Below are 23,172 nucleotides of genomic sequence, written 5' to 3'. Positions count from 1 at the left end.
TTTTTCTTTTTCACAACCACGCGCTTGCTAAGGAAAAATGGCAACCTGGGTATCTGACGAGGGCCTTGGGGCCAGGGAGTCGATCTCAGAAGCCCATATTGTATGCGCACCATGTCTACCTTTGAAATTCAACAGCTAATAAAGAACTAGCTGGTCACCGAGCTCTATAACCCAGCGAACCAACGGGACCCCACCAGAATCAATGAGATCCAGACGCGCCTCCAGCAACTTCAGAAGATGAAAGATGCATGGGCAATTGCGGATTCCCTTCTGCAAAGCGAACACTCTGCCCAGCATCGTTTCATGGGGGCTCTTACATTCACAGTGAAGATCAATGTCTCATGGTACGGCCAATCTCTCTGATCTACTACCTCGACCGCATTCTTATATGACGCATAATTGCTGACCTCGGATACCATTAGGAATGAAATCAACCAAGATTCGGCCGCAGAGATCATGCAGCACCTGATCAATCGCTTTGTTACTTTGGTAAATAACGGTGAACAAGCCATGGTTGTGAGAAAGCTTGCCTCAAGCTTGGTCGCCATTTTCAGACACCCTGCCACACCATGGAAACAAGCTGTCTGGCAGCTGGCTGCAAGCCTCGCCCACGGCGGATATGTATCCGAAGAACAATCACAAGCGGTGGATTTTCAGGAGCGGATACTGCCAGCGTTGAGCAAGAGTGGATCGGGTGCACTCCTATTTTTCTCTATTGCGCTTGCTGAGGAGGCTCTCCGACTGGACTCTGACCCCCAAGATGGGACTGGAGACGCCTCTGCTACCCAGCGAGCCATACACAACATTAAGGATGGGTTGCTCCTGGTTCAATTTGTCCTTACGAAGACCATACAGCATGCAAATGCAGCTGGAAATGATGCAGTTGATATCGCACTAGCGGCTGAAGCCATGAACTCATGGAAGGTGAGTTAATATTGGTTCTGGTACTTCCATATCGAAGAGTGCAATCGCTAACTCGACTCCCAGACATGGCTAGGTGTTCATGGGAATCGTCAGCGCTCTTTAGCTGAAGATGTCAATACCTTGGCGGTGCAATGTGGCCAAACCGTCATTGAGATATTGAAGGTACCCAGCTTGAGTGAAAGTGCAGCTTCTATTTTGGCCCAAGCCTTTGAAACCCGCCGTTGGGCCTTTGACGACAACTCGTTGTGGCTTATTTCTGATATTCTTGCCAATTCGATCGTGACAGCTCACATTACTGCTGTCGGGAGTGGCGATGAAGGAGCGGAGAGCATGTCGTTTGTTGACCTCTTGATTGCATATGTCTCCCATTTGAACTTAGATATCTTCAGCGACCCACTGACCCAGCAAAATGGAGCGATCCTCACACTTATCCACGGCATTTTCAAAACCCCTGGCTATGCTTCCATTGATGATCTCGGAACCCCACGTGTCTTGGAGTTTTGGAACGAGATCGCAGAGAGTCTCCCCGATGAACTCGAAGAAGACAGCCCGAGGTATAACTTGGTAAAGTCACATTTAGCCGAAGTTGTCTTGGGTCTGTCCAGCAAACTATTATATCCCAAGCCCGAAGATTTGGAAGATTGGGGCGAGGAAGAGCGGAGTGAATTCGGTGCCTTCCGTCATGAGGCCTGTGATTACTTACTCTCAGCATACCCCGTCCTCGGTGTCGACCTGGTCACTGTCTTCCAGAGAAGCGCCACGTCCTGCCTGGAAACTCGGGACTGGCGCAATTTTGAGACTGCCATGTTCTGCATAGCTCAGCTCTCAGAAGCTGTGGATGAAAATGGCCACGCTGACCAGTGTCTCGATGCCATCTTTGGTAGCGATGCATTTGCTAGGCTCTGCGCAGGCGGGGAGACTGAATTACCACTCAAGGCCCGTCAGACCCTGGTGGATTCATTTGGAAAGTACGAATCATACTTTGAGCGTCACAGTTCATTACTTCCGGGTGTTCTAAACATCCTGTTCAAATCCCTCAACTTTGAGTTGTGTGCGCACGCGGCTTCAAGGTCTATATTGACTCTTTCAAAATCGTGTGCTCGCGTCTTGACGTCAGATCTTCCTGCATTCTTAGATCAATTGGATCAGTTCAGAAGCAAGCCGACGGCAACTGTTTCGACCATGCCTAAGGTTTTGGAAGGAATCGCGACCATTATCCAGAGCTTGCCCAGTGACCAGGAGAAGGTACAAACGCTGGAGAGAATTCTCGGATTCTTTGTTCAGGAAGCCAACACAGCACGGGAAGAGGTTACCGGTCCCGCTCATGAATTTGGCCGTCTACGCGGACACCTCGTGCTGAGTTGTATTGCTAGCATTGGAAAAGGCCTTCGCTCAGAGAGCGAAGTCATTGATATCGAGCTTATCAAGGAAGGAAACCCATATCCTCCATCTTTCTGGAACTCCGGACCAGGTGCCGAAACCCAGCGCCTGATAATGGAGGCCATGAGACTTTTGATTGTCGACTTCCCCGTGGACAGCAGCATAATCGAAGCAGCTTGCGACATTTTGAAAGCTGGCTACACTGAGCGGGCAGGGCTTTTTGTCTTCCCGCCCTCCATGACAGTGGACTTTATCAAGAGCTTTCCCCTCGGTATTTCCGGGACAGATGTCATCATGGCAACCGCGTCATCATTTTTGGCATCTCACGCTCGGCATGCGATGAATATTCGCACCGAGGCCGAGGCGCTCATCGATCATGTAGCACAGCTCTTCTCTTCGATGCTCCAGAATCCGGATGTGTACGACCCAGAGACCGCTAATGCCGGGATTGATTTTCTCACACGTCTTTTACCAAAGTACTATCCGATATTGTTCAATCCCGTGAAGTCAAACCTGAGCGCAGAGTCTCCTCTTGCTGTGCTTCTTCACTTCACACTTCACGCATTGACACGGCCAGAACCACTTCCTCTTAAATCCTCTTCTGCATTCTGGGTTGCATTAATAGATCTGCAGGGCAGTTCTCCAGAAGAAATGAACATACTCGAATCAGTCTATCAAGAATTTATCCCACGCTTGTGTTACACAATCATCCACCAGATTGCCGGCCAATGCGCAAGATCAGACTTGATATCTCTGAACGACGCTCTGCGACGCACTGTCTTCAAACAGATGGGGTTGGCGCGCCCGTCTTTGAAGGCTGCGCTCGACTCTTTGAACGCCCAGGTCACAGATGCAACCGGACAACAAGTGCCGCTTTTATCGGCAAAAGACAAGTCACGGTTCTTGGAGTCTCTCGTCATTGCTAGAGGTGGCCACAAACAGTCTCTGGATCTTGTGCGTTCCTTATGGCTGAAATGCCGTGGCATGGATTTCGATTATGCCCAGTGATGGGCTTGCGCATTGATACATGACCTGATGATTGGAGTTGATGGGTCCTGCAACTTCGGAGTCCATTTAGATATCCATTTGCATGACATACACGGTGCAGCTTGATTTAATCCTACTTAAGAGTTTTTATTTGCATTTACCTAAGCGCCATAATGAGAATTCTGAAATTATCGAGTGGTTTGGCCACTTGCGTAGAAAAAGACATCCTGTAGGATGTGACCCAGTGGGCAAAAGCCCCAACCAAGTCCTATGTTGTACCTGGACAAAAAGAGCCCAAAGGCCTAAATTCCAGATATTTCTAGATCCAGCGTTAGAATTGATCTTTGTGATATATACTGCGTGTTATTGTCTGGTGAATAGGTCGATTTTATACAAATGCCATATCATGTGACCACAGACCCACTTGCTAGCCTTGACCCACTAACCTTATCCTTCAACACCCGTGGCATATTTGTACAGACTACGGAGTACTCCGTACTTCGTGTGCAATTCCATCGCTTTCTTCGGCATTATCCGAACGGCTAAAATAATTGACTAGCATTTGACAAGACTGTTTGCTCAAGGGGACAAACTTAAAATACCTCCAAAGGATTTCTCCGTAATTCCCCGTCGTCGGAGTCTACGGCGTAACATGGAGAATGACAGCCGAAGCTCCGATTGGCTGTTTTCCCTAGCCGCGGGCAAAAAAAGCCAATCGTGTCTTTTGCTATCGGCCCCACACCTCCGGACATCGTATTCGTATACTATAGAAATTGTCTTTGGGATGATCTTATTAATTCTTATGTGTTGCCTTAGTTATCATACATTGAAGCTGCTAACATGCAATTATTGGCTTTAAAATGACAAATGTATCAAATCATATAATATATATGTCACGCTAGACGCCTACTCATGGCTCATGTACAAGATTTTTTTAGGACACAATGATCAAGGCTGAAACAACTGACAGAAAAGCACATCTACCAACCACGGCCGGCCAACTTAGCAGACTCGGGCAATTGCTTGACGTTGATACCAACCATAGCCTCACCAAGACCCTCACTGACTTGAGCAAGCATCTTGGGGTCCTTGAAGTGAGTGACAGCCTGGACAATAGCGCGGGCACGCTTCTTAGCATCACCAGACTTAAAGATACCAGAGCCAACAAAGACACCATCGCAGCCAAGCTGCATCATAAGCGCCGCATCGGCAGGGGTGGCAACACCACCAGCAGCAAAGTTAACAACAGGCAGACGGCCGAGCTCCGCAACCTGGCGAACAAGCTCGTACGGGGCCTCGATCTCACGGGCGAACGCGCGCAGCTCAGGCTCGGGGTCCTGGCTGGCGAGGAGGATACCACGGGCACGGCTGACCTGCGCATTGACAGTGCGCATGTGCTTAACGGCCTCGACGACATCACCGGTGCCAGCCTCGCCCTTGGTGCGAATCATAGCGGCACCTTCGGAGATGCGGCGTAGGGCCTCGCCAAGGTTGCGGCAACCGCAGACGAAGGGGACCTTGTAGCCGTGCTTGGTGACGTGGTAGACATCGTCGGCGGGGGTGAGGACCTCGGATTCATCAATGTAGTCAACGCCAATGGCTTCAAGGATCTGTAGGTCGGTAAGTGTTAGTGATAGTGTGACTTTTATTTGCCTCCCCCGCCACGGGGAGACCTCCGTTTTCCCCCTCCATCTCCCCCGCATAGAGGTAATTGTTACGTACCTGGCATTCAACAAAGTGTCCGATACGGGCCTTTGCCATGACGGGAATGGTCACGGCTTCCATAATCTCCTTAATCATGCTGGGGTCGGACATACGTGCCACGCCACCCTCAACTCGGATATCAGCGGGGACACGCTCGAGAGCCATGACGGCAGCGGCACCGGCTTCTTCGGCGATGCGAGCCTGGTAGAGGTATCTGTTAGTTTTCTACACTGGATAGTATCAATTCCTTGCCAGAGAGATCATACCTGCTCGGCGTTCACGACGTCCATGATAACGCCACCCTTCAACATCTGAGCAAGACCGGCCTTGACAGTGAAGTCATTGCCGGTGGATCCGTTTGGAGCAGCCATTTTGAATTGTGTAGCTAAAAGAAGGGAATATGAACAGAGGTGAAGAGAATGAATAGAAGAAGTGAATTGGAAAGAATGAAAAAGAAGAGAAGGATTCCAAAAGTGAGTCAGTAGGAAATACACTTTTCCCTCGAAAGTTACTTGCCTCAGGCCAATCACATGCAAAGTGCCCCTCCGCTGGTCCCTGGAAACTCCACGACTTTCCGTTTCCCGAGGGCATCCCCATCCGGTGACAGACCGCCTGCTGTCTAGGGCCAGTCACCTTGTTACATGGATCTTGGCTCTTGGCTTGACATGCCTGATGCAGTATTGCCTAATGCAGTATGTGAGGTGACTCTCTATCACTTGCATCGCAGATGGCAGATGGCAGACTCGGGGAGGCAGGGCCGATTCCGACTTTGACTCATCACTGATATTACACTTTATCCTATTCTGGCAGGAGAGTTGCTTGCTCTATACATAATGCGTAACACAGTGGCCCCCGGTCTGTATCTATCTATAAAATATGGTCGCTACCACACTGTATACGTACGATTCAGGGTCCATTAATGATACTCCACTGCAACACGTCCCTATTAATGCCAGTTACGCATTCCAAATGCCTATATATCTCCCAGCAGTCACAATACATATAGCATCCTAACAACATTGGAATTAACCTAACAACATCCGAAGTTAAAGTTAACAATAAAATAAGAAACAACGACCAAACTTCCCAAAAAGAGCCTCAATCTTTCCCGAGGCGGGCAGATCCCCATGAGCTCATCAATAATATGACGTCACCTGGCATCCCCATCCGCCAAGGGAAGCTCAAGCTCATCTCCGACCACAAACCCCCCGAGACCGACTCTCCAACTCCCTCAATTGCAAAAGAGACAAGCAAAACAGACACAATGTCTTTCAAGCTATTCACTCACCAACCCGCCACCCTCCTCCGCCTGGGTTTAGGCGTCGGCATCGGTCTCTCCGCCGCGACCATGCATCCCTTGTCACCCTTCCGCTCCACCCCAATGCAATGCCAGTACACCACTCCCCATCAATACAGCCCCAGCAAAGAGTCAGAGTGGGCTATTAATCCCCCCGAACCTGGGGGTCTGAAGCAGGCTCGTCCGCGGCGGAATGGGCTATTGAACGCGGAGACTATGCGCCAGGTTAGTTTGGGGAGTGTGTTGGGGCTTGTTGCTGGTGTTGGGTTGAGGGCGTTTTCGAAGGCTTTGGTTGTTATTTTGGGTATGGGCGTTGTTCTTATCGAGGTATGTATAAGCTTCTGCCTCGGATTTGGGGCTTTCCTTTGGGTTGCTTTGGTGTTTCGCTGGCCGAGGTTATGGGTTGTAGTTGTGACGAGATGCTGATGCTTCTTCTCGATTGTAGTTTGCTGCGGCCAAAGGGTACAATATTATTCCGATCAATCGGATTCAGAAATATATTAAGCGCGTTGACTTGGGCCGCGTCATGACTGAGAAACGGCCTTTCAAGATGAGTTTCGGTGTTATGATGGCGATGGCGGCGTTTGCGAAGTTCTAGGCTTTTCTTGTACAGTTAGACGAAGATCTAACACTACCTGTACATACACTCGAACGACGCCAAGTTGGACGCCAATTGACAGGGACGCAATTTGGGGCTGCTGGATGTCCCGATTATAATTGGTAAAAAGTTCATTCGTACAGGGGTATCATGAGTCTTGATCTATTCCACACCAAATATGAGGGAGGATCTACGCTACCCCAGCACCAGATCTTCCAACACGCCCTCCATTTCATCCCGGGACAGTGGCACACCCAGTATCTCCATGCCGCTTGCATCCATGCGGGAAGTGATCATCTGGTGATCGTGGAACTCCTTTAGCAGGGTACGGAACATCATCTCCGAAGAAGCGACAAACTCCTCCGTTGCCTTCTGGTAAAGGAGACGGAACTCGATGCCAGTTTCATCGCCAGCCCTGCCGCCACCCTCTGCACCTTCATCGTCTGACTGGTGGCCGTCGTCCAGTAGAGTGATTAATTCGGTCAGTAGGAGACGGTACAGGTTACGTGCATTTTCGGGAAGACTCTTGAGCACAAAGCCCACGCCATCTTTCCCGCCGACCCGGCGGCCCTTGCGTCCAAGGAGAGTGTTAACCTCCTCGACGACATCGGCCTCCGCTGAGAACGGTAGAAAGGTTGTACAGTCGTGGAAGACGAAATTGAGCTGATCACGCAGACTGATATCCCACATGACCGGGAAGTTGGGGGTGTCGGCTGTGGCTACGAGACGAATGCGCGGTGTTGCAGCCAAACGGGCGAGGAGTGCTTGGTTGGCTGCGCGGCGCAGAGGCGGGGCATCGATAGAGTTGATCAAAACGGTGATGGGCTCTTCATGCGACTTGAGCGCAGATTGTAGCAGCTCGAGGACCTCGGTCGGCTGTGCACCAAGCTTGGATGGTGCATTGTCGCCCATTACGGCTGCGACGATCGTGGCGAAGATGGATCGGATGGAGATGCCTGGTGTGTAACCATTGACCATCACAATGGTTGGAGTCGTAGTGTCTGACAAGCGCTGGTTGTAAATCCACTCCGCGAATTCATCCATTAGCTTGCGCTTGGAGCCGTAGCCAAATAGGCAGATGTTGAACCCTTCATCGAACTCGAACGCCCACTGTGGGAAAGATCGGTGATGCAAGGATTGCAGGTATTCCTTTTCTTCCTTGCACGGATCCTCATATTGTCCAAGCTTCTCGAAATATTCCTCATGAGTTAACAGCGTTACTTTGTTGAGAGTGGCATTTGATGTCTTGACAGGACCAGCGCGGTTCTGAAAGAAGTATCGTTCGTGTGCAGGCAGCTCGCCTTCCGGTGTCGGGGAGCGCTTATTCCTCGCACCCTTTGGCCGTCCTGCACGGCGCTTAGGTTGTTTTGCTCCTTTTTCAGGGGCCTTTTCTGCGCCTTCAGGTTCTATACTCTCCGCCAGTGACTGATCCACTTTCTCCGTATCAGGCCCATCTCCATGTAAGATTTCTTCCGCTAGTCGTTCTGATCCATCCCAAGCTGCATCTTCGTCCTGCTCGAACAGCACTCGTGCGCTCTTCTTGCGCGCAGACCGGTCTGCATTCTTAACTCGAGATGGGGTCGCTGCGGTTGCGGACTTGGCCTTGGTAGGCGTAGCAAACAAGCCACGAGCCTTGGATTTTTGGGTGGGCGTTTTCAGCCCAGACTGTTGTAATGGCGTCGCGGAGACACCGTTGGCCTTTTTGGGTGTTGATTGGTCATGTCCTGATGGGGGAAGTTCGTAGGAGGCATCATCGTTCGGGAGTGCAGCGTTGGGCGCGTGGCCGTTCAGGGCGCCATTGGATTGTTCTAGTGCTGTCCGTTTTCTCTTTGGGGTCGAAACAGGCGGCTGATCGCCGGCGTCTGAGAGCTTACGCTTCATAACAGTCTAGTCAGATTATAGTCACGTAGACGCGAAGGAGAAAGGAAGCAACAGTACCATCAGATCCGGAGAATGTGCACAGGGTCGGGACGCAAGGGGCTTCCAAGGTTGGTAAATTCAAGCTCTCGTAATTGCAAGGAGCTGCAGGTCTGACACTGGAATGTAGGACTAATTGAGGCTTGATTGGGTCTCGAAGTGCTCGAAGGAATGAAATTGGAGCGGATGGGTTTCTCCGACTCCGCGTCTGAGGTTTGGAGATATAGCAACTGTCTCTTACACTGTCTTGAATTCAACACAATTCGCGAGATTTTACCTCATTTATCCTCATGTGTGTCGTCTGTGGTGTTTCTAGTTATTTGTACGAGAATCCTTGATTTTTACTCCAGACAGCTGGCTCAAAAGGTCGCGCAAGTCATGTGAGCAAACGCACTGATCAGACTAAAGTCCAATTGCCTAGATGTTACTCAAAGTCCTCAACAAGAAGAAGCAAATCATCGAATATTAACCCCAGATATCTCATATATAGCAGTGGGCTCATACCGCGCAATTAGTTGCCGAGTGGGGAGCCCCGAGACCGGCTACTTTTTCTCTTGGCTCAAGTTTGACTCACAAGAGCACCACTCCTTATAAACAGCTAGTGTCTACAAGCCTAGCAATTGGCATAGATAGGACACATGCTTCCAACTACCCAATCCGCCAATATGGCCACCTCCCTCGCCCGCATGCTCAAGGGCCAAGTCCGATGCTACTCCGCACCGCTGGACATGGCCATTCCGGCCTCCAAACAGCGCTACATCCCCACGACCGGCACCTACCCCAAGGGCTTCCAGGTGTCTGGCACCTATGTGGGTGTCAAGGCCTCCAATACCCGCTTCCCGGATCTGGCACTGATCGCCTCCGATACGCCATGCTCGGCCGCTGCAGTGTTCACAACCAACAAGTTCCAAGCTGCGCCAGTGCAAGTCAGCAGGAAGACCCTGCAAAGCCGCAAAGGCAGTGGTATCCGCGCCGTGGTGATTAACTCAGGCTGCGCCAATGCCGTCACCGGCAAGGGTGGCCTAGAGGACGCAGTGGAGATGGGAAGAAAAGTAGATGAGTGCAGCGGTGTCGAGAACGACAGCTCGCTGGTGATGAGCACTGGCGTGATCGGACAGCGGTAAATTCATAATCCTATCAGAATTGCACATATACCGCACCCCATTGCTAACACAACAAACCACTCAACAGCCTCCCGATCTCCAAGATCCTCGACCGCATTCCAACAGCGTACTCAACGCTCGCCTCCACACACGAAGCCTGGCTCACGACAGCCCGCGCAATCTGCACAACAGACACCTTCCCCAAGCTCCTCTCGCGCACCTTCACCCTCCCCTCCTCTCCAGACCGCACCTACTGCCTCGCAGGAATGACCAAAGGCGCCGGCATGATCCACCCGAACATGGCGACACTTCTCGGCGTGCTCTGCACAGACGCGGCCGTCGAGCCGGCAGCGCTGCAGTCGATCCTGAAACATGCCGTGTCGCGCTCCTTCAACTCGATCTCCATCGACGGCGACACGAGCACGAACGACACGATCGCCGTGCTGGCGAACGGCGCTGCAGGCGGCGAGACTGTGCGCGCGCCGGCGGCGTCTCCCAGCCCCGATTACACCGCACTGCAGGGCGTTGTGACCGATTTCGCGCAGGAGCTGTCGCAGCTGGTTGTGCGGGACGGCGAGGGCGCTACTAAGTTTGTTACTGTGCGCGTGCGCAACTCGCCGGATTATGAGTCTGCGCGACAGATTGCTTCGACGATTGCGCGCTCGCCGCTGGTTAAGACCGCTCTCTATGGCAAGGATGCTAACTGGGGCCGGATTCTGTGTGCGGTTGGTTATACGCAGGGTGTCGCGGAGGGGACTGTTGTTCCTGAGCGTACTTCTGTTAGCTTCCGTCCGGTTGATGGGAGTGAGGTTTTGAAGCTGTTGGTTGATGGCGAGCCTGAGACTGTTGACGAGAAGCGGGCTAGTGCTATTCTTCAGAACGAGGATCTTGAGATCGAGGTTGATCTTGGTGGTGGTGAACAAGGGGCTGCTGGATGTGGTGGTGAGGATGCTGTTTATTGGTTCTGTGACTTCAGTCACGAATATGTGACCATCAACGGTGATTACCGGACTTAAAAGATATGTATTTTAGCACTGCCAGTGGAAGTTGCCGAATCGAGGATACCTATAGTTACAAAGAGCGGTTCAACGAAGCATGAATGTGAACAAGGTTGAGGATCATGGCAAGTTGAATATATGATTTTGGTTTTTCTAGACACATATGGTTACAAGACCCTAAGCAGGGCAATTTTCATCGCTGAGCGCCGCCTATCCAGTAAGATTAGACCCATGTGATTTCACACATGGACGACCTAAGACATTGACACTGTTGTCTCGATGTGCAGAGGTCCCTAGAGAGGGACCTCGGAGCGTTCATCGGCAGGCTAATCAACCTGCACGACTGAATATCAATCAATCGGTATAGTTCCAATTCAGCCAGACAGACGGCGCCAATCCATTCACCCAAAAAAGTATAGCGGACGAAAAAAAAGACAAAAATAAACAGAGATGTTGCAAAGGACCGGCGTGATCCTATGTCATGCTGCTCGTGAAAATACGGACAGTCTCTTTAGCTGCCGGGGACGAGGCCCTTGAGGCCAGCGCCAATGTCACCCTCACGGGCGGCAATTTCGAAGTAGCCGTAGATGATGCTGTATTGAGCTGTTAGCTGAAATGAACACAATTGATGTATCAACGAAGGAACTTACGTGACGGCAAGAAGAATACCAGTACCGCTGCCGAGAGCACCCATGAGGTCCGAGGCGACGGAAAGACCACCAATGCAGGCACCACCGAATGCAGCGGCAGTAGGGATAACGCGCTTCAGCTCCTTGTACATACTCTGCTCGCGGTGACCAGACATGACGAGACCCTGGTCCTTGAGCTGCTTGGCAACGTCACGGGGAGCGGAGCCGGAAACCTCAATCCAAGTCTTGGAGAAGAGGGCGCAAGCCACAAGCATGAAGGTGATGTAGACGGCAGTGTGGATGGGGTCGAGGAGAGCCTCCTTGAAGTTGAGAGGAGGCGACATGTAGTAAGCAATACCCGAGGCGGCGTAAAGCTGAGCAGATCCCTCACGGGGCTCCCAAACTCCGAGAAGCTGGACCAGGATGTTCTCCGAGAAGCGCGAGTACAGCATCTGACTGATAAGGAAGATGTTGGAGCACAGAGCGGACTGGAGCATGATGGGCATGTTGGAGGTGTAGAAGAGGCGGACGGGGTATGAGCCGCGCATGCCACGCTGGCGGGAAGACTTGACGGGGATCTCAACACGGAAACCCTGCAGGTAGATGACAGCGGCGAAGACGAGGAGAGTAGCCAGGAGGTTCATGACGTTGGGCAGGTTCTGGCGGTAGAACGCCTCGTACAGGGCGCGCTGCTTATCGGGCCAGGTCAGAAGAAGGTGGAACAGAGCAATAATAGCACCCTCGAACTCGGGGCCACGGCCGGTATTGATGGTCGTGGGGGAGAAGGCCTTCCAGACAATCGACTCGCAAATGTTGGTGGCAATGAACAGGGAGATACCGCTGCCCAGACCGTAGCCCTTCTGGAGAAGCTCGTCAAGCAGAATAACAACAAGACCAGCGACAACCAGCTGGACAATCAGGAGAACACAGATACCGGCACCGAGATCACTGGGCTGGCCGTATAGACCAGTCAGAACGTAAACACAGGCCTGGCCGAAGGAGAGAATGATAGCGAAGAGCTTCTGGGCGGTCTGGTAGAGCTCGCGGTCGGTCTTCAAGTCGAGGTTGACATCAATGAGGTGGGTACCGGCAAGGAGCTGGGGCACAAAATATGTCAGTACAATCACCGCGAAGAATAACATATGAGTTTTTTGGAATCGCATACCTGGAAGACCATGCCGGAGGAGATAATAGGGGTGATACCCAGCTCCATCAGAGTACCCCGGTTACTGGCCAGCATCATACGGAGCCAGTACAGGGGGTCCGAAGTATCGGAGGAGACAATGCCGTAAAGAGGCATCTGACTCATGACCAAGAAGATCATCAAAGTCAACTATAACGTAATTCATTAGGATCCAAGTCGATTTCGCGCGGAGAGGGCGGATTCAGGGCGACATACACCAGTCCACATCAACTTCTGGTTGAAGGGCACCTTAGTCTCAGGAGCTGCCACCTCCGGGAGGAGGGGCGTAAAGGGCTTGATCAAGTCAAGGAAGCGTACTATATTCCTCCATCAGCATTTGGCCTTCAATTGAGGGCGATTCGAGACGGATTGTCGGGATTGCGCGACGAGGTTTCGGGGGACTCACGGCCGCTCATGGTGGCTATCTTCCTCCCAGTCCGTTAAAGAAGTGAAGAAAGCTGGAGTCGAGAACCAGCTAAAAGAATGAAAGTGAATATTAAGAGAAATAAAACAAAAGGAGAAAAGGTGGAGTTGTCGAAAGGATGGGGGGAGGAGGGAAGAAGAGGACAGAAGAGGTCCGCTGGCCACTTTTCGCTTCCGCGCTAATTAAGGCCACTTGGTCTTCGCCGCAACAACCAACTTGGTGACTCAACCAAAAAAAGGAACGGGGTGATTTGGAGATAATTGCACTACTTTGAGCTTCAATTCAATTCTCAATGCATTTCTCTTCTGCTAGTCTTTCAAGTCCGTTCGTTGTGTTGTGCACCCTCCAAAAACAGGGCTCCAAGCTATCCCCACACTCCACAGAGGCCACGGTACTAACTACGCGATCGGGACAGCTGGGGGTCTACACCCTATGGTGCAAGATATGGGGGTAATTATTGGGAATCATAATAGCATACATGTCCAAATACATATTCCAACTGCTTTCATCCTATAAACATATGCCATCATTCTATAAAGAGTATAATATTGTCATCTTTCAAGGCCCAACAAGACCCAGGCAATCGTCAATGATCACCTCGAGCTCTCCCAGTCGATTCTTTAGGCCGCGGTTCTCCTCTTGCAGAACACCCATCACGCTCCAGGCCTCGGAAGCGGGCACGCCATAGCAGTTGGTGCAATTAGGCGCGTTACTGTTACCACCAGCGAAGGAGCTACCTAAACGCGTTGAGGCAAGACCCTTCAAGACCCGATCATATGCCGAGCGTACAGGTGGTGGTGTACTCGTGGCCGCGACTAGATTCTTCTGTGCTGGCGTCGGGACCGTCGGCGTAGACAGGGCGATCTGCGACATGTTGGGAGACGGCGCTGTCAGAGCGGAGGTCGGAGATTCGACGCCCTCACGCAGCGAGAAGATGCTTTCGGCGATGCTCTCGTCACCAGACTCGAAGCCCGAGTCGCTGGTGAAGGTGCTATGGCTAGCACGCTTGCCTCCACGCCGGGGAGTTTGGAGCGCCATGGAAGCTGCGTCGTCATCCGGATACACAGTACGAATTGCACGACTGCGATGGCGCGATTCCTCGGTCTTTCGCATTTCTCTCTCTTCCTCTAGTTCCTCGGCCATGGCCTTCATGGCTTTCTCCTGATCGAGCACTTTGGCAGCCATGCCGTCCAGCTGCATCTTGAGGTGGTCAACTCTGGCGCGAGTCTCTTCTAGCTCCTCCTGCTTTTCGTTCTTGTCTGCCAAAGCCTGGTGCATGGCAAAAGTGCGTTGCTTATAGGCCTCCTGCATACGTCGTAGCACTTTGTCCGCATGATCTCGTAGGGAATCCAGTGCCTCATCGTTGGTATCATCCGTTTCGGGTAGTCTGAGAGCGGCAGTGATGTCCAAGTTCAAGAACTCATCATCTGCTGGCTCTGGGAAATTGGGTTTGCTCGGTTGTCGCCGCAGGCCGAAGAATGAAAACCGATTCGTCAAGGTCGAGTTCTGCCTCATATGTGACATGGATGCAGCTGGGCGGGAATCCAATCCGGTCCCATCTGAAGCACCTGGGCCCATCTTAAGCCCCAACTCGACTGGATCTGATTTCCCCTGGAACCAATCTGACAAGACCCTGGCTCTTGCTTCAAGCTTCTTCTTCGGAAAGGTTTCGGACCAAGGGGTATTCTTTGGGTTTGATATCGTGCCGTCGATGCCCTGTTCGAACAGTGGAGGCCTTGCGATATATTCGGTGTTTGCTCGACGATGCGAAGGCGGATTGTTCAACTGATGATTTCGTGCGGTTCTAGGGACCGAAGATCTTGGGAGCGTCAAGGCAACGGTCTCGTGGGGGTGCGTGCCATCGGAATGCAGGGTGACAGGCGCATGAGTGAGATCGGGAGACATGTTCTGAGGGGTAATTTCGACAGATACACGGACAGGACTGAAATGCCACGTCGATTCAGGCCCAATGTGGCGTTGGTGTGCGACCTAGGGGGGAGGGGTTTGCGGTAGGGGTATCAATGCTGATCAAGGACAAAACAGACCCCTGGAATACATTCAAGGTCAAACGAAAAAGGGTATAGGTGGTTTCAATGAAGCTTTCATGTTTCACAGGGTTGAGTGTGGATTTGTCTAGTGAAACCAAGAAGACGCCTCAAGAGTTGGAAACAGGAAGACAAGAGGCTGGGACGATGAAATAGCGGTGGCTGGTCTGGAGCTCTCTCCACCTTCGTGATCCACCACGTCTTCCTTTCCAATCTGATTAATCAGAGCAATGAGGGTTGCCTTCCACTAGACTTATTTCGAGTTCGATCCCGTCATCTATTTTTGCCGCTCCCGCTGTGCATGCTTTCAGCTGCACGAGGACCTGCGTCATTGCACGTTTCTGCAAAATCCTAGCGTCATGGCTCCCAACGGTTTGAAGCATTTATCCAACGCCCTGGCGACGCCCGATCAACTGTCCAACTCTTCGTCCTCGATCGACAATGTCCCATCTGACCTCGAAACCTCTATTCGGTGCGCGGGCGCCCAGCTAACTCAAGCCGCTGGGGTGCTCCTACACCTGTCGCAAGATATAATTGCCCAGGCGGTCGTGATCTTCACGCGTTTTTGGCTTGGCGCTGATGGGGGTAGCTTGCGAATCTACTCAGTCAAGGTAGGACCAGCTCCAGGCATCCATATCAATTCTGATCCACTGACCGGAGCAGGATGTGTCCGCCGCAGCCTTGTACCTGACAGCTAAGCTTTCTTTCCAACCAACTTCGCCACGCTCCGTCCTCAACGTCTACACATTCCTCCTATCGCAAGACGCGTCACCCTTGTGGTTTGTGAAACAGAGCGGAGCTCCGGAGACCCCTCCATCCCCCGAAACCTATATCCTGTCCGAGGGAGGCTACCAGTCCGCGCGGCTCGTCCTCCTCCGCACCGAAACGAGTATCCTCCGTACTCTCGGCTTTGATACACATGTTGCTCTACCACACACCATCGCTTTGACCTATCTTCAAACTTTGGGTGTGGTAAAGCCCGCTGTGGCTCGACGGGTCATCCAGCACCTTAATGCGGCGTTGCTCTCGCCCCAGCTTCTTTATGTCACCCACCAACCAAATGCCCTGGCTGTGGCTGCCATCTACCTCGCTTCGCGGGAGGAGGAGGTCAAGCTTGTGGACGGCGAGTGGTGGGAAGTCTTTGATGTCGATCGCGAAGAGCTCGGCTTTTTGGTTGTAGGTATGAAGAGTACAGAAGGCTTCATGCGAGCGGAGGTCATTCGGTGGAAGAACAAAGCTATTCCAATGGTAGTAGATGAAGTGGATGCCGAAATTGAGCGACGCCGAATGATGGAGGAGGGTGAATGAAAGTGCTTTGATTTGCCGAGAACATCATATTCCAAGATCAAAAGTCTACTATGAAAGATGTTCTGGTAGAAGCTAGCAAGCCATCTACTAGAACATTCACCACAGGATGGCAGGCATTCTACCTATCGGCAGAAGGCCGGCCTCACAGTCAAAAAAGGCTTGCGATATCCTGCTCCGCGCCCAGAAGGAATCCAAGCAACGACACCCAACACTAAACGGCCTTGTCTCTGCGGTGGCCAAACAGGCGGTTGGAAAATTAGCTGCTTCCACGGCTTAGTCGATTGCCAGGGAGCTCTGTTGCTGTCAAGCTGAACCTATATGTTATATACATCTTCTCTTGTGGCCGTAACAATCAAAGTAGATGTATGAATAATATTTCAGAACTCAGCTGACAAGATAGCTAGATAAATTGCTGATCATAACTGAACGACATAGATGCTTCCATCCTACTCCATCTGCTCCGCTCGAGAAACACCGTCAACAGCTTGGTGATGTTGTCCTCCAATCGGCGCTCCACATTCAGGACATTTCGCTAGCTCCATCGGCATACCACATTCGCCGATGGCAAACTTAAGAAAAACAGAAAATGTTAGCTTGATATCTCAATAGAAGGAAGACGTTGAATATTTGGCAAATCAAACTCACAGGATGTCCGTTGATACAATTGTACCAGTGCCCAGAGTTCGTCGCCAGGCCTCCTCGCCCGCCAACCATGGCAATCTTGATGGATGCAAGTTCCTCTGGCGTGACCTCTTCGTATTGAGCGCCTTCGAATAGGCGAATCATCTCCAGGACTTTCTCTCGAAGCTCCTCACAATTACCCAACTGATCGCATAGATGCAAAGCATCGGCAAGGAACTCACGTGCCGTATTCCTGCGGTTCTCATGAGATTCTAACCCGGTGCCCTCCCGTACTTTTTCATCGGGTTTTTCCTTTCCGGGTACTGGGTGAGTGCGACGGCACCATCCGAACAGTTCGGATATCTTAGCAAATGCGAGGGTTGCCGTGATGACAATACGGAAGAGGCTCGCGCCCTTGGCTTGAATGATCAAGTTCTGGCAGTCCTTCAGAAACGGTATGGTGATCTGGTTGAGCTGAACAATCAAAAATGCCTCCTCAATCTTTGCCTTCGAATTCAAAAGTCTGGACATATCGTGAAGAACGAATTCTCGGGCATTGATAGAGATTAATCGTGCCCCAAGAGTTATCTGGTTGTCAGGTGTTGGTGTGGATATTCTCAGTCTTTCAAGTTGACTGGAAATAGAGACAGATTCGTCTTCTGATTTCTGGCCCAAAGCAATAGCATCCTTGAGCAGCTTCGTCGGTTGATGCTCTGTATCCATCGTTTTACTGAGGACCACAGCTTCCTTTGCAACTTTGTAAAAGGCATAATATCTTGCGCCGATCTGTCCTTTGGTAAGGCAGCTCGGGCTCACCTTCGCATCTTTAGCAACAAGCGCGTCTGCGAGGGAATTCAAACGAGAATCAAGGGCTTCAAGGTCCATGCGTCCTTTGGTCAAGAACCGCTTGCATGTTTCGTCCATAGCAGCTCGATTGATGACACGATTGTATCGCTTTGTTACGAACTGACGAATGGGCTGTTTGCAATCAGGACACGATGGTATGGTGCTAGCAAGAGCAGCAGAGATATCCCAGAGGCCGTCGAACTTGCCAGATCCATCTCTTGTGTAGACATCATCTAGGCCGACTACACCATCGACCGACTCACTGGTAAAGAAATGACCGCACCCGAGCACGACAATTGGAGTCTCATCGAGGTTGATTTCAGAATAAGATTTCCATTCAAGAAAATCAACACGCGCGTCTGGCTTGTCGCCGCATTCTTGGCATAGACCACTTGGGCAGTCCTCTCCGCAAAGGCTCGGGCACTGATGACCGCAGTCGAGAATTTCGGTGCAGCGCTCATCACACGGAAGTCGATCGCATGGTGCTGCACAAGGCATTGAACAGGATCCTTGATGAGGACAGACCCAAGTGCATCTCTCGATGCACGGTGCACATGCCTTTCCGCAGGGGGAGTCACAGGCTGAGTGTGAGCACCGAACCTTTTTTTGGTGTTAGCATGATACACGAATAGTCGGCTACATAAGCAGAAATCTAGTCTCACCTCGCACTTGGCTTCACAATTCCCACACTTTTCACCAATATGGCATACCTTGAGGCATCTGTGATTGCAGACGCCATGTGGCCGATCGCATTTTTTCATACATTTTGGATGATCAAACGACACTTCGCCGTTTTCGCCTCTCTCTAAGCACCCCCCACAGACACCTCCACAGTTGTGACCACATCCCAGGATCTTGGTGCATGGCTCAGTGCATCTGAAAATCTCGGACGTGACATCAACAAAGCAGGCGAGTCGGAGAACATGGCCACACTTATTAACAGTCTTTTCGGTTTTGACATAGCACTTAATGGATTCCAAGTTGCGCATCTGGTGGCACATGAGCGTCTGGGCATGGCCACAAGGAAGCATCATATCGGGAATTTTGACCATACAGGGACCACACTTTATACCACAGAGCTTAGGGCATACATGGTCACAGGTCTCTCGAATTCGAGGACAAGGCTTGCAGCATGCAAAACCGTTGTGCATAAAAGATGAATGGCATTTTGCCTGGCATTGGTGGCCACATGGCTCCAGACGACGGGTACATGGAAGATTACACCCACCTTCAGGGCTCTTTCTCTCAAATTCTTGAGGCTCAGAACAGAGGATAGGTACTTCTGGGTGGCGGGGGCAGCATAGGGCTAGTTCCGTGCCGACTGCGTTCGTTTGCGCGAGCTGAGCGTGAACTTCAGCCCACATCGGGACATTGAGGTAGGTCTCAGAATTTCCGATCAGGTACATCCCGTGCTGTGCTCGACTGAGAAGCACATTGATACGGTTCTCGGTACGTAGAAAGCCAACTTGGCATTTCATGTTGCTCTGAACTAGGGAGACGACGATCACCTTTGCCTCTTCGCCTTGGAAGTTATCAACGGTAGCAAGGCGGAGCGTCTGAAGAAGCGTTTTCCTCTCGATGATTTTGTGAGATCCTGCTTGGGGAGACTCATCTGTATCCACTCCGAGCCCTTCGGCTACTAAGGTCTCCAAATCCCGCTCGCTGAGACAGATCTCGAAATCTTTGCTGAGCGATGCCCTAAGCTTTCGCAGTTGACCAGTATAGGGAGTCAGCAATGCAATATCCTTGCTGCTGTACTCTCCCTGTCGGACAAGATGGCGCACAAGAGCGGTCGCTATGTCAACCTCCCACTGATTGCTGTGCGACTTCACACGAATACTGTCTCCTCGTGTGTCTTCATCGTGTTGATGATCTAACCAGAAGACGTTCTCACACATTCCAACGACGTTAGGTAGATTTATCACGCTCTCGTGATCTTGCAGCTTTGGATAGACTCTTCTAATGAGCTGCGAAATCTCGGGTCTCATTCTTCGCTGTATATTGAGTCGTGCAACAGGCGCAGGATTCAGGCCTGGCTCGCCGACGGCACGCCTCTCAAATTGGCTGCGGTCCAACTGCCAGGCTTTTCCTGATGATGACTCAAGGCTAAGCGAGTAGTTTTGAATTTGAGGCCGTAGCTGTCGATGATCGCCAATCTGGATAAAGTGTTCCACGCCCGGCATGAGGGAGGAGATGATATGGGCCTCCATCACCTCGGCTGCCTCCTCACAAATGATGACTTTTGCACCTATGCGGCGTAATGTGTCGATGTTTCGCGCGAGGGATGTTGTCGTGATACCTACAACATCGGCTTGAATCAGGGCTCTTCGGTTGATTTCTTCGTGGACGGCGTGTATTTCTCCACGCAAATCCTCAGCGCTCTTGACTGCTTCGAATAGTGAAGTACTCTCGTTTTCACACCATTGCTCAAACCAGCTCATTGCAAGAATTTGGCGCTCTGACTTTGAGAGATCATAGATATTTCGCTCGGCAATTCGTGTCAGGTTCTCGAAGAGCTCATCAGCAGCCTCATTCAGATCCTCGGTTTTCGAGCAATTCATCAATTTGACTTCCAGCCAGTTTAATAGAGGATCGTCAATGATCGTTTCGAATCCCTCCTCATCTATCGGATTCAACTGTCTGTGTATCATGGGCCACTTGAGGCGCAAAAAGTTCTGCATTCCTTTCCAGGTTGGGCCCTTTCGAGACTGATGTAGAGGTTTCATTGAATATCCGGCGATTTTCATGCATTCCTCCAGCTCACTGTAAGTTTTGCCGAGGGTCTGTGACTCTACTCTTGTCTTGCTGATGTTGCTGCTAACATCACGAAGATTCTTGCCTTCGAGCTCGGTAGCCTGACTGCGGCTGCCAATACGTATGACCTTCTGGATATCGACAGCAAGAATATGCTTCAAGAATTGGTCCAAGGCATGATTGGTGTAACACCTACAGTAAAGTTAGCCATATAGTATAGGTCGAAGTTGTGTAAAACAATACTTACATCACGATAATTGGACCCAGATTTGCGCTTGCTTTGATAGCGAGAAGGACCTGAACAATCTTGACCCCAACATGGGACTTTCCCGTGCCCGGCGGGCCTTGAATCATGGCATATTCTCGTGTGAGGGCAGCAACAAGTCCCTGACACTGGCCAATGTCGAGACCAGTCAAAGCTTCCAGCTCTTTGATGTCAAGGGAATCTGGGGAAATGGGGTCTAGTTTGATATCTTGAGTTCGATCTTTGGTGATTGGAAGGAATGGAAATGCAAATCCCGGTTTTCGGGCGTATGCAGGTGAAGGTATATTGATACCTCTTTCATCCCCGTCCCGGCCTGGCAAAATCCATTTTTGGAATGCCAACTCCCCCTCGCGCTGAACACGCTGCAGATTTCTCAGGATCGGGGCAAATGTTGCAGGAATGAGGCCGGGGAAGCCGACCAGGGTGCCTGTGATTTTCCTGCTGTAGATCTGGCTGAGGAGATTCAGTTCTTGCTGCAAACATACGGCGAGCTTCACTGTGATGCTAGGGGGATATCGATCGGAGACAAGGGTGCTTTTTTCCTTGTCGTTTTTCTCTTGGGAGGAACACTTGGCCGTCACTTCCAGAAAGAGCAACCTTTGTTGGGTTCCTTCAGAAGTCAAGAAGCACACCAGACTCCCTTCTTCCAGTCGGTTGGAATCTTTCCACCATCTGCATTGCTCTGCAGGAGACTTTTTGCGCAGTTGCGGCGGGGCAGAGAAGGATACTGTCGCTTCAAGCTCATTTTTTCCATTAACGAAGACATGCTGAACATTTGATGCCGTGTAGATATGCGCCCTTGTGTCCTTGTCCGATAGGTGGGGGTTGGGACAGTCTTGTTGCAGTAGATCTCGAAGCACATCTTTGACAGAACCGAAGATGTCATGGCGCAGAAGTCGGAATGTGGAGTCCACGTATCGTAGCATAGGATCCGCGATGAAGTGCGGCTGAGAAAAATTGGTGGATGGTAGATATTCCGAGTTGTCACTAACAATTTCTCCTTGTGTCGGAAGAATCCGAATCTGCGAGATTTCTGCAAGGTCATTGTCGTGTCTGCCACCAGGGATTTCCATATCCATTGGAAACGTCGATTGAGCTAGCCTAGCCCCGGTCCTGTGGATGGTCTCTTCGGGTACTGGTACTATGGCTGGAACAAGACTGCGGTGTGCGCTTGCGACCACATTTCGCATGACTTCTATTCTGTTTTCAAGCGCCTCGAGGTCGGCCTTGGAGCATACTTCGGTCATTTTGTGGACCAATTCGTCCAATGACCCGAGAAGTGAAGGGAGGTCATCATGGAGGTGTGCCCGTCGGACCCTGCGCAGAAGCTGATACAGGGAATTCAACAACAACTTCACCATTTCTGGAGTGACAAGAGTCCAATCATTGCCATTTCGCTCACAGCTGTTTATCATGAAACGACAAACGCTTTCCAAAAACCCGATTGCTCGATCTCCATTCGGGCCGCCGAAGGTTGCGTACATGGTGCCAACAAATGAATCAACGGAGAGACAATCCAAGAGGGAAGGATGGGTAATGACTTTGAGAAATGGCTCAACATAGACAGGAATACGGCGACTCCAATCTTGGCCGGTGGTATCAATAGTTGCCAGGATGAACCCGTGTCCATCAAGGGCATCATCCACGAGGTCTCTGACAAGGAGCTGCTGGTCCCCTGTATTTCCACTATCAAGTATCTCAACCGCTCCTTCCCACAGTCGAAGGATCTCTTCTTGTCCTCCCCGGGATCTGACACCGATGGAATTCGTTCTCAGGATCTTTTTCCAGTCAAAGTATCGTTTCCGGGTGCTCGAATCATCAGTCGTAGGATTAGGTTCAGATCCGCTAGCTCTTGTCAGGTCGTGAGAGAACTTGCAAGTAGAGCCGTAAGTGCAATTTCCACGCTGGAATTGCCGGCAGATTTTGTCGCTTTGATGACGGGTCCCGAAGTTATTCGACCCGCCTCGCTTGCTGGTATGGCCTTCGCCTCGGAATCGCCAGTTTCCACGGTCAGCCATGATCGTAAAGGAGGTAATCTGAGTGAGTAGGGAAAAAGAGGACAGTAATTTACTAGAGAAGTAAGTTGCTGGCACCTAATTATATGGTATGGGGTATAGCAAATAGCCTGTATTTGCGAAGAGCAAACGCCGATATGCATCGTCCCCAGAATAATGTATCTTGTTTCCGGA

At 51.1% G+C, this 23,172-nt stretch overlaps 9 protein-coding genes across 9 annotated transcripts; 4 read left to right on the top strand and 5 right to left on the bottom strand.

The window, feature by feature from the left end:
• Nucleotides 1–37: 37 nt before the first annotated feature.
• LCP9604111_3355 (putative importin 13) lies at nt 38–3,312 on the top strand (the record flags this gene model as incomplete). Its single annotated transcript, XM_039070934.1, has 4 exons — nt 38–100; nt 151–344; nt 423–924; nt 988–3,312. 4 exons carry the CDS (start codon nt 38–40, stop codon nt 3,310–3,312), a joined length of 3,084 nt encoding a protein of 1,027 aa, XP_038930622.1.
• A 959-nt stretch (nt 3,313–4,271) lies between these two features.
• Nucleotides 4,272–5,366, bottom strand: LCP9604111_3354 (pyridoxal 5'-phosphate synthase subunit PdxS; the record flags this gene model as incomplete). Its single annotated transcript, XM_039070933.1, has 3 exons — nt 4,272–4,901; nt 5,014–5,196; nt 5,262–5,366. The coding sequence occupies 3 exons, from the start codon at nt 5,364–5,366 to the stop codon at nt 4,272–4,274; spliced, it is 918 nt and encodes a 305-aa protein (XP_038930621.1).
• Nucleotides 5,367–6,139: 773 nt separating this feature from the next.
• Nucleotides 6,140–6,890, top strand: LCP9604111_3353 (uncharacterized protein; the record flags this gene model as incomplete). The annotated part of the gene is made up of 2 exons (XM_039070932.1): nt 6,140–6,619; nt 6,738–6,890. The coding sequence occupies 2 exons, from the start codon at nt 6,140–6,142 to the stop codon at nt 6,888–6,890; spliced, it is 633 nt and encodes a 210-aa protein (XP_038930620.1).
• A 195-nt stretch (nt 6,891–7,085) lies between these two features.
• On the bottom strand, nt 7,086–8,831 carry LCP9604111_3352 (origin recognition complex subunit 2; the record flags this gene model as incomplete). The annotated part of the gene is made up of 2 exons (XM_039070931.1): nt 7,086–8,765; nt 8,829–8,831. The coding sequence occupies 2 exons, from the start codon at nt 8,829–8,831 to the stop codon at nt 7,086–7,088; spliced, it is 1,683 nt and encodes a 560-aa protein (XP_038930619.1).
• A 641-nt stretch (nt 8,832–9,472) lies between these two features.
• LCP9604111_3351 (bifunctional ornithine acetyltransferase/N-acetylglutamate synthase) lies at nt 9,473–10,926 on the top strand (the record flags this gene model as incomplete). The annotated part of the gene is made up of 2 exons (XM_039070930.1): nt 9,473–9,927; nt 9,999–10,926. 2 exons carry the CDS (start codon nt 9,473–9,475, stop codon nt 10,924–10,926), a joined length of 1,383 nt encoding a protein of 460 aa, XP_038930618.1.
• A 493-nt stretch (nt 10,927–11,419) lies between these two features.
• On the bottom strand, nt 11,420–13,136 carry LCP9604111_3350 (translocon subunit SEC61; the record flags this gene model as incomplete). Its single annotated transcript, XM_039070929.1, has 5 exons — nt 11,420–11,501; nt 11,559–12,634; nt 12,703–12,870; nt 12,937–13,037; nt 13,127–13,136. 5 exons carry the CDS (start codon nt 13,134–13,136, stop codon nt 11,420–11,422), a joined length of 1,437 nt encoding a protein of 478 aa, XP_038930617.1.
• A 566-nt stretch (nt 13,137–13,702) lies between these two features.
• LCP9604111_3349 (uncharacterized protein) lies at nt 13,703–15,049 on the bottom strand (the record flags this gene model as incomplete). Its single annotated transcript, XM_039070927.1, has 1 exon — nt 13,703–15,049. The coding sequence occupies one exon, from the start codon at nt 15,047–15,049 to the stop codon at nt 13,703–13,705; it is 1,347 nt and encodes a 448-aa protein (XP_038930616.1).
• Nucleotides 15,050–15,548: 499 nt separating this feature from the next.
• LCP9604111_3348 (putative cyclin) lies at nt 15,549–16,497 on the top strand (the record flags this gene model as incomplete). The annotated part of the gene is made up of 2 exons (XM_039070926.1): nt 15,549–15,800; nt 15,853–16,497. The coding sequence occupies 2 exons, from the start codon at nt 15,549–15,551 to the stop codon at nt 16,495–16,497; spliced, it is 897 nt and encodes a 298-aa protein (XP_038930615.1).
• Nucleotides 16,498–16,943: 446 nt separating this feature from the next.
• LCP9604111_3347 (uncharacterized protein) lies at nt 16,944–23,001 on the bottom strand (the record flags this gene model as incomplete). Its single annotated transcript, XM_039070925.1, has 6 exons — nt 16,944–17,066; nt 17,143–18,197; nt 18,248–18,564; nt 18,627–18,684; nt 18,728–20,910; nt 20,966–23,001. 6 exons carry the CDS (start codon nt 22,999–23,001, stop codon nt 16,944–16,946), a joined length of 5,772 nt encoding a protein of 1,923 aa, XP_038930614.1.
• Nucleotides 23,002–23,172: the final 171 nt, after the last annotated feature.

Source organism: Penicillium roqueforti (assembly GCF_015533775.1).
Source record: "Penicillium roqueforti strain LCP96 04111 chromosome Unknown scaffold_05, whole genome shotgun sequence".
Lineage (NCBI taxonomy): Eukaryota > Fungi > Ascomycota > Eurotiomycetes > Eurotiales > Aspergillaceae > Penicillium > Penicillium roqueforti.
The sequence above is the reverse complement of the archived record's forward strand: the minus strand, read 5'-3'. Positions and strand labels throughout refer to the sequence as shown.